At 41.6% G+C, this 10431-nt stretch overlaps 1 protein-coding gene across 2 annotated transcripts in view; it reads left to right on the top strand.

Moving 5' to 3' along the window:
- GPRIN3 (GPRIN family member 3) overlaps positions 1-6958 on the top strand; it is a 67579-nt gene extending 60621 nt beyond the window's left edge. For both annotated transcript variants that reach the window (XM_062199164.1, XM_062199165.1), the window contains exon 2: positions 4494-6958. In XM_062199164.1, the coding sequence (XP_062055148.1) occupies positions 4605-6896 (2292 nt within the window). In that variant the 5' untranslated portion in view covers positions 4494-4604 and the 3' untranslated portion in view covers positions 6897-6958. The remainder of the gene's footprint in view (positions 1-4493) is intronic.
- The last annotated feature ends 3473 nt before the right edge of the window (positions 6959-10431 follow it).

Here is a 10431-nt window from a genome sequence, read left to right on the forward strand (position 1 = left end):
TGTCTTGTTTGTGTGATCCCTTTGATTCTTAGACCTATTAGAGTCATCGGTTGTGAACTGAAATTGATCACTTGGACTAGTGAGATGGCATTGGTACATGCCACCTTGATGGGATTGTATTGGAATCCCCTGGTACATTTCTAACTCCATCATTTGGGGGAAGTCTGATTGTGCATGTCCCAAATTGTACATCTCCTCCTTCTCTTTTTCCACTCTTAAATTTAACAGGGATCACTTTTCAGTTAAAATTTAAACACCTAAGAATAATTGTGTGTTAATTACAGAGTTCAACCACTAGTACTAGAACAACAACAACAACAACAACAACAAATACTAAAAAGGATAAAGTATTACATTGTACATCTAGAGTCAGGACAAGAGCTGATCAGGTCATTGTTTCTTATAGTGTCCATTTCACTTATGATGGATTGTGGTTGATGAAAAAGACATATGTTTCTCAGTCAAAACCACCAAGTAATTACACTTTTAAAATGCAGATTCCCACTATCTGGCAGGGGAGGGGAGTGGAGTTAAGGTTGCTTCAGATGAGAGTGGTGTGGATCTTTTTATCTGCTAGTAACTCCAGAGATGTCCAGCAGTGTTAGCCAAGAGATCAGCACTTTTTTTTTCCTTGAATCCTGAACTGATGATTAATTGAATAATTTGGCCTCTACTAACCAAGCGAACAAAAGGAAACATCCTTTCAAGTTAAACCCACACAATCAGCTGCGTATTGGACGTGGAAGTGAATGCAATGACTTCTGAGAGTTTTATAAAGTTGTCTTCTTGTCAGTCTTTTAACTGTCAGTTGCTGAACTTTTAGCTGCTCGTATTTTACAGGCCTGCCTGTCAAACCAAGTTTCTTGGCTCCAGCTGTCTGTTCCTAACCCAGGAGATACTCTGTGCTCTGGCTTTATGCTTGTCATAGCAGGTGTCCGATGTTCTTGGTTTTAATTGTCTAAACCTGGACTACCAATAGCAAAGTTTAACAAATGAGATACCCCCATTTTCTTACTTCTAACAATACTGTTTTTGATCATTTTTCACGGGTATTTCACTCTGTGAGCTAATATTGCCTATTGGTTTAACGTTTGGCAAAGGCTTTTTTATGGCCATTTTGAGGGAAAAATGATCAATTAACAATTTTTATGGGCAAGACCCTGCACTGTATCCTGTGGAGTGGACAGGAAAGAATCAATAAGCTGCTTCCCTTCTCTCCTATGGCTTAAAGGATTTTTGGAGAAATGAGGCATTTATATGAAAAACCGTGGTACAAAAACCATGCAGCTTGAAAATCACAATATAAAAGGCACAGATGACCAACCTGTAGGAGTTGTACACCAGAGAAAGCCTTTATGATTGGAAGGTTTTAAAGCCCTCCAGAAAGGAAATGGGATTTAAGAGGGTCTAGGAGAATGGGTAGGCTTTTTGAGGAGAAGGAGAGGCAGTAGGAGAAAAGGTATAATAAACACAGATGGGGGAGGGCAAAATTGCCTTCAGGCAGAGTAAGTGATTTCGATAGAAAGCTCAAGAAAGGCAGAAATGGGAAAGAAACCTGGAAAAGTGGTTTGAATAAGCAGAAAGCAGTCAAGCCCAGGGACAGGAAAATACTCAGTTGTTAATGTCACTATTGAAGGAAGAGATGATTTACAAGAAAAAATCAGTTTGAGTTATTGTTAAATTTCATATGATGATAGATCAGTCAAATAACATTGAGCCAAAAGAGAAAATTATGTAGTTTTCAAAATCTGGGCCCAACCAGATTTGATTTTACCCTGATTTTTGACACCTGAGAGTGTGAATTAAGATTGCACTGTTGGAGGCATTCCCCATCACAACTAAAGGAGTAGGAGCCTTGAATTGTGGAGCTGGCTGGGTTCTTAGAAATCATGTAATCCATTTGGCCTTGAGTTAATTTGGGTTTCAGAAAGACTAAGTTATTAAGCCTGAGATCACATAGTCTCATAGTGATAATGTTAAAACACAGTTGTCCACTAATTTCTGATCAATTGCTGGATCCACATGACCTGATGTCTACTTACTCTTCTCTACAAAAACACACATATGATTTTATGTGTGTATCAATTCTAAATCTTATCAGATATATATAATTTTTAATTCAGCATTTCCCTACTTTTGGATACTTCCATTCTCCCCTTCCTGACTCCAATCCATCACTCTCCCTCCATTCAACACACCTAATATTCTGAATATTTTTGGAATTTTTTTTGAAAGGCAGAGTTACAGAAAGAGGTAGAGGGAGAGAGAGAGAGATCTTCCATCCACTAGTTAGCTCTCAAATGGCCTCAATGGTCAGGGCTGGGCCAGGCCAAAGCCAGGAGCTAGGAGCCAGGAGCTTCTTCCATGTCTCCCACATGGGTGCAAGGTCACAAGCACATGGCTCATCTTCCACTGTTTTCCCAGGCCCATAAGCAGGGAGCTGGATCAGAAGTGGAGCAGCCAAGTCTCAAACTGACACCCATATGGGATGCTGGCATCACAAGTGCAGCCTTAATCTGCTACACCACAACACCGGCCCTATATTTTTAGAATTCATGTAATCATAAATGAACACATAAATATACTTTCAAAAGTGTATGGGAATGAAATTAAAACATAAGTTTATTTTGTGTAAAAAGATGAAATCCATGCACATAAGGAGTCTTCAAAAAGTTTTTAAAATGTGTATTGTGAAAAAAGTACACATGGATTTCAATTTTTTTGCATCAAAGTATACTTAAATACCACTTTTCCAGGAACTGCCTTGTGAGTATGAATACACATGGACTAACTTCAACCATTGTTTTGCAAAAATGAGAATATATGTTCTCTTGTCTGTATGTTGTACTTCTCACTCAACCATACTGTGGGGAAATCCCTCCCACCTGAAAAACTCTCACCTAATTAGATACTTACTGTAATGGTTGCATAACACTCAATGGCAGAGATACCTCACTGTCTATCCTGAGATTCTCTCCACTCATGGAATCAGTTTCCAGTTTTTGCCTTTACAAATAATACTGCATTAATCCTATGTATTACTCTACATGTGATGGAGTTTTTATTCCTGTTGATAGAGTTGGTGTCACTGAGTCAAAAGCATGTGTTTTTAGTTTTAAAAACTAAAATACTTTTCTAAGACAGCTATAACAATAAGTCTTTGTTTATACAATTCATAGAAATAACTTGCCTTCACTAGGTCTCTCCAGATTATACTGTTTTAGGTCTTTATTTTTTCAGTTAGTTTTTTAAGTGAATTGGTGTAAAGTAAAACCTCATTATTTCTTTATTTGTGTTTGTTTGACTACAAATGAATTTGATCATTTTCTCATGGGTTTGTTGGTTATCTGGATTTCCTTTCCTGTAAACTCCCTTTACATATTCATTTTTTCCAAAGGGTTATTTTGTTTCCTTGTGTTTTTTCCTACCCTCAAGATTGCATTTTTTCAAATCTCTTCTATCTTTTATGGTATCTTTTGTCTTGTAAAAGCTTTACATTTTATTTAGTTACCTATGTTTATGTTTTCCTCTTTCACCTATGTTATATTTTCATGGCAAAAGAAGTCTATACCCCTACTTTTAGATTATTCTTACAGAATTTTTGTTTAATTATTTATTTTACATTTTAACTTTTAATCCATCTGAACCCATCTAGATTTTATTTTCTGAATTGGTATAAGATAAAGGTCTGCTTGTCTTTTCTTCCAGATGAATAAACAATTTACAAGTACCTTTTGTTAAATAATATATCCTTTTGCCACTTAATTGAAAAGCCTCTTTTGTCATATATTAAATCCCCATTTATATTTGGATCTATTTCTAGATCTTCTTTCACATATATGTTGAGGCATATTAAAGTACTTTTTAACTTAAGTACAGAAATTTTATGAGATTTCTCTGAAAGCTGGTAAATCACAAGACACAGATGATCTTGAGGTAGCTCTCAAACTTAGGCAGATACATTAATAAAACTCATCTACTAGGTGCCTGCATTGTGGTATAATAGGGTAAGCCACCACTTGCAACATCAGCATCCCATATCACAGTGCTAGTTTGACTCTGGCTGCTCCACTTCCAATCCAGCTTCGTCCTAAGGCACCTGAAAGAGAGTAGAAGGTGGCCCAAGTACTTGGGCACCTGCTGGCTTCAGCCTGACCCAGACCTGGCTGTTGTAGACATCTGGTGAACCAACAAAAATGGAAGATCTCTATCTCTCTCTCATTCTGTCCTAAATAAAATAACTAAATAAATCGATTTTTAAACCTATCCGCTAGACAGCAGTAGGATATAAGCAAGAAGTCATACACCAAAATAATATTTGTGTAATTAAAATATTTTCAAAAGTTTTATTCACAAGCTCTACTTTTATGTCAACAAATACAGAAAGAAATGATTTCATGTGTTTATGAGATTTTATAACAACGACGATGTGATGTGGTTTTCAGTCGTTAAATGATGCACCATGTTAATGGGACTGTTTTCTTGATTCACAGGCTGGTTCTTCAAAGTAATCTTCCCTGACTGTCTTCACTCTGAGCTCCACCGGCTTCCAGGGGGAGCATTACTCCAGGGAGAGCTCTGGAGTGTTCTTGGAGAGAAATTCCATGGGGACTGTACCTGACCCTCTGGGACCAGCTAAATCTTCCCTGCTTGCACCTGCTGGAAAAGAGGACTCCCTGGCAGAGCTTCAAACTGCCTGCCCTCAGCAGCAACCATCTCTCCTGTGCAAGAATGCCCACAGCCTTTCATGCACCCCTTCAGAAGCAAACCCCAGCCCCAGTGCAGCTGCTGAGGCCCTGATGCAGGCCTGTGAGCATGCGACCACCCAGCCAGATATGTCTTCTCCCAGTGTTTTCAATGAGGTGGGAAAAGCACCTCTTACACCCAATTCCCCTGGCCACCCCCAGCTCCCAGGCAGCAGTGAGCCCATCACACCGGCACTGAGTTTTGCAGCAGGAAAGGAGGATGCTAAACATACACCATTTGCAATTCCAGTCAATCAGCCAACCTACCCAGCTGACCCTCATGATCAGCCCAGTACCAGCCCCTCATCAGTACCTGAAAATCCCCTGGTGAAATCACAAACACCCTGCGAGGGAGAGCAACCCAAGACATCGAATTGTGCTGCAGGGGACACCTATGGCAGCCGCAAAGATCAAGTGTCTTGTGATTTTCCTTCTCAAGAAACAATCCAGGCAACAGTGCGGACTCCAGAGACAGCAGCCAGGGCGTCCAGCCATTCATCCCCTCTTGTCGGTGGACCAGAAGGGAAAAGGGACCAAGCCGCCCGGGACTCTGTGACAAGGTCTTGCGAATGCCCCACAAGAGAAGATGAATGTCCCCAGAACGATCAGCCCTCTTTCACTGCCTCCGACACACAAGGCATCCCTTCCGGGGCGTCTCCACCATCCCGCCTCAACAGTGATGCATCCACAAGTCCTGCAAACCCAGAGCCTGTGCAGCTTCCTGCACGGCCTCAGGGATCAAAGTTCAAAGAAGCCAGTACAATGACCAGCCAAGCTGAAAGTGAGCTCAAGGAAGTCCCCAGCAGAGCTCGGCAAGATGCCGAGGTGCAGGCAGTGGCGATTGTCGAGAGCAGATCAGTGTCCACCAGCCCCAGCATCCTCACTGCATTCTTAAAGGAGATCCCTGCTGCAGAGCGTTTGGAACAACAAGAGCAGCTGCGTGTCGTTTGTCATGGCCATGACAGTGGGAGCCCCAGGTTGGAGCTCTCTGACCCATTGTTAGCCCCCCAGCCATCTGGGCAGTGCCCTGGCATCATGCCACAGGTGCACATCCAAACACATAAACCAGCCAGCCTACCCACCGAGGTTCTTAAAACCTCATCAGTCAGTGTGGCCTCCAGCCATGCCCAGGATACATGGAAAGAAGGTGGGAGCTCAGCAGAAAGGAGCCCAGAGAGCGGCGAACAGCCAACCTGTAACCAGCTCGCAGGCTCCCTGAAGGCTGGCCCCATTGACCAGATTTCTGGCCGTGTAGGAGGCCAAGCTGAAACACGCCAGGGACTGGGGAACTCTGAAAGCAAGACGTCTGAGGGTGTAGTAAAAAACACAGGTGGCCACAAAGCAGACTCGGGCTGCAGACTCTCCCAATCTTGTGTCCCGGCTGGCAAAGCCAACCAGTCTAGCACCTTGGATCCCACTGATCAAGGAGGTGCAAGGGACAGGAAGACTGCGTCTCCCCAGATAGGCAGAGAACAAGATACCGATATCCTGGATGCCAAGACTCTATTGCTCAATCCTAAAACTCAAGAAGGTGGAGGCACAGGCTCACCTGCTAATCCCACCCCCTCTCCTGTTAGAAAGAACCAGGAGAGCACCTTAGAAGAAAACAGACAGACCAAGACAGCCACCAGCCTGAGCCTGCCATCCGACGCCATGGGGGACTCCAGCCCGGGCTCTGGCAAGAGGACCCCTTCTCGCTCGGTCAAGGCCAGCCCGCGCCGGGCCAGCCGGGTCAGCGAGTTCCTTAAGGAGCAGAAGCTGAACGTGACGGCGGCGGCCGCGCAGGTGGGATTCACTCCAGGTGAGAAGAAGAAGCAGCTTGGCACGGACGCCAAGCCCCATCTGAAACAGTCCAAGCGCGTCAGGGACGTCATGTGGGATGAGCAGGGCATGACCTGGGAGGTGTACGGTGCCTCCCTGGACCCCGAGTCCCTGGGAATCGCCATCCAGAACCATTTGCAAAGGCAAATCAGGGAACACGAGAAATTAATCAAAACGCAAAGCGGCCAGGCCCGGAGATCCATTTCCTCAGATACATCTTCAAATAAGAAGCTCAAAGGAAGGCAACACAGTGTTTTCCAGTCCTTGCTGCAGAACTTTCGACGCCCCAACTGCTGTGTTCGCCCCGCCCCCTCTTCTGTGTTAGATTGAAAGGGAGCCCAAGTGAAGGCCCCGCCCACAGGCCTGTGTGCGTGAGCCTCTGTCCGCACCAATTCTGACTTTGCTGGGGGCCGGGGGGAGGGGCGGGGGTAGAGTTGTTGGGGTTTCCGGTTTCTGGTTTTGGAGAGGCAAGGAAGAAAAAGCAAGTATGTACTATTGGAATTTGTGATTCAGAATCCTTGGGTCCTTTGACTGGAACCATGTAAAGAAGAGGTCATTACAACTGGAAGGAAAGGACCAGAAGCAAGCTTCACTGAGGATTTGCAAGCTTAAGTGGAAATCTGTTTTTGTTTTTTTTTATTATTATTATGATGTTGCTTGTAGAAACTGCATTATCATACGTGTGTCCTTTTGTGTGACTGCCTCAGTTTATCATACAATGTTGTTTCCATTAAAATCCCTGCTTTGTATTTAAAGTCGCAAAAAGACTTTTAGCAAAAAATACTGCTAAGGTTTCTAGCCCTATTATAATAAGAATGCTTTTACCACACAAAACTTAAGTAGGTGATAAGAACCATAATGTAAAAAATGAAACAAATTTGACTAATTCCTAAGCCAGCTAACCTTAAATAAAGCATTTACATATGTAAAATGCCAGATATGAATTAGTATTTGTAAATATCTGCAGATACCTTTTTATAAACCTTGTTATAGCTATGAATAAATACAGGAGAGTTGCAGTAGGAAAATTAGCTAAGCCTTTGAATATGAATACTGCCTACATCAGACATGGATTCATAGATACACATTGTCCTTTGCTGAAAGCAGTGTATCTCTGTGATTCTGGCCAGATTAAATTCCCATTTGTTTGTTTTCTTACCCTAGAGGAAGGAAGTACATGGGACAGAATTCTTGAAAAGACTCATTAAATTAGTGGTAATACAAAATTTTATGTTATGCAGGTGTTTGTCAGTTGTATTCTACTGAGAATACTAAGGTCTGGGTTCAGAATTATAAATAGCAGTCTACCAAGCACTGTTTGTTGTTGTGTGTTAATAGCAGGAAAGTCTCATGAGTAACAAAACCGTATGTTTAATCTAGACCCCGATAAACAAGACACAGTATGTGTTTTTCTTTTGATTTGGTCTAGTAGCTTCTAATGGCAACTGTAGTTGACACCAAATAGAACACAAACTTCCTTTCAGGGTTTGTATGCAGACTAATCTCATCTAATTGCATTAAGTTTATCATCTGGACTCAAAAGGTTGCTCCCGCAAATGGATTGATTAAGAGAAACACAATCATATATCATCCTTCAAACCCAAGTAAAAGAGAGACCTTTACAGAAACGTGGTTTGAGCCTTGGGTAGGTAGGCTGTGCTGCTTGAGAACACAGGCACCTGTTTGATCTCAGCTCTCACATGTCTCTAGAAGAGGGTGTCCCTAAGACACATGAGCGTCCCCTCAGGCACTGGTCTGACCTTGGCCTGGAAGTGACCAGCAGCGGCTTGAGAATCGTGGTAGAGGAGAGATGGGGAATGAGCAGGGGCCCTAGGAAGACTTTGCTTCCCACAATGACTTTTGGGAGAGCACTGGTCTCCATCTTGCATTTGGAAAATCAGGCTGTTAGATGTTGGAGGCACCGGTTTCTTTCTCTGAACTCATCCCCTCTAATGAGCCAGAAGGGCTTCTGATGGTGTGTTCCCTCCCCACAGACTCATAGATATCATTTGTACAGTAAATTTACAATACCTGTTTTGCCTTTTTTTAATTTTTAATTCTAGTATGCAGATTCTGAATGGTTGGGGGGCGGGGAGGGATCATATCTGAACTTGAACACCACAGCCAAACTGGATGCAACATAAATTAGCAAGAAACAAGAGTAATAAAACAAAAATAAATTTTAAAGAACCTTTGATTCCTTCTGATTTGACTATGTATGGAACCTGCCTAAGTAGCATCACACTCAGAACATTTCCAAAGTCCAGGAACGGTAATTACAGTTGATATGTTTGGAACTTAATAATGAATCTTTAAATAAGGCACAGTTTTCAACTTTTTACTCATTGACCCCTCTTAAGAATAGAGCTATCTAATGTAGATATTACCATCAAATTACCAAACTGCAATTGATGACTAGAGATTCAACCTCAATCTCTCCTCCCACACCGCCAGCTTCAGGTACCCGTTTATAGTCATGCTCATGTCATCCCGTCTCACATGCCTTTGCCAGGACATGATTTTGCTCCTGCCCCGGCTCCCTCACTGGCGGCCTCCCTCCCACACTGGCACACATGCTGTATGGACACAGCGTGCACCCTGTGTACACAGTGGCAGCTGTCAACAGTACCCTCTCCTGCTGGGTGGGCCCCCAGGTAATCCTCTGCTGTGATGAGGCTAGAACAGGCTGTTCCTGCATTCAAATAAAAGAGAAGAAAGAATTCAGTATCCCATAATAATATTTATTTTCATGAGTTTAGAGTATCCACATGATTTATAAATAGTTAAATGAATCAGAGGCCTGAGAGAGTTGTAGGCATCTGTCCCACATTAAATAAATTAAAACTGCTCAATTTGGTATTGTAGCTGTGCCTCTCACATGAAAACTTGAAGGAAAAAAAAATTTTGTTGTAGTACTTTTAACTCATTTTCATGGGTGCTAGAACTAAATTCTTCTACAACAGTTTAGAAATTGCAACAGATTACAAAATCTTTCTTGTTTTGTTACTTCTTGGGTCTTAGAGAACTAACAGCTTTTAGAAGCAGTGACAGAAATGAAACATCAATGGTTGAATAAGAGAAGAGTCTATTCAAAACAGCAGTATTTTTACATTGTAATACCCACCCTAAGTTCCTTTTGCAATAAAACTTTATTTGAAAATCTTCCTTCACTTCACTTTGTGGCACAGCATTAGACTTTCCTTCTATTACTTGTGACACCTTAGAATCCATCGTTAAGCAAAAGAAGTTGCAAAACATCCTTTCTTACTCAGTTAATATTCCTTATTTGGCCTGGCATGATCCACCTTGAATTGAATACTGCTTCTTACTGCCCTTAATTTCTTTTGGATGTAATTTGGTCCTATTTGGGTTTTTGAAATATATGGAGAAAATAGTTTATTGAATCAAGAGATAGAAAATATTTCTTAAACTAGTAATGAAAGAAGTGAGTTAGAACTCTGGCTGGAAGATAATTCAATGATTGAAGTGACAAGATACAAAGTGAACATTAGAATTTTTCTTTAAATATTGATTGACCTGTTTTTATTATTGTAAGAATGTCATAGCTTCAGTTGTCATGTGTTTACTTTGAGGGGTGCTTTTCTAATTATGTCTTTTGGATTATCGGTATTTGATGCTACAGACCAACTATTTTACATACAGTGAAATCCAGATTAACCTCTGTGTGGGGATCAGTGGCATAAGGTGAACATTTTACTAAGTCACGTTTAGCCAAAAACCTTTTGTTTGCATCCTAAATGAAATATTTATAAAATGCATTACTATGTTTTCCCACGTTAACAAGTTCAACTATGTTGAATGTCATTTGATCTTTGATGATTTTTAATTATGATAATTGTCTGAT

Source organism: Lepus europaeus, chromosome 8 (genome assembly GCF_033115175.1).
Source record: "Lepus europaeus isolate LE1 chromosome 8, mLepTim1.pri, whole genome shotgun sequence".
Lineage (NCBI taxonomy): Eukaryota > Metazoa > Chordata > Mammalia > Lagomorpha > Leporidae > Lepus > Lepus europaeus.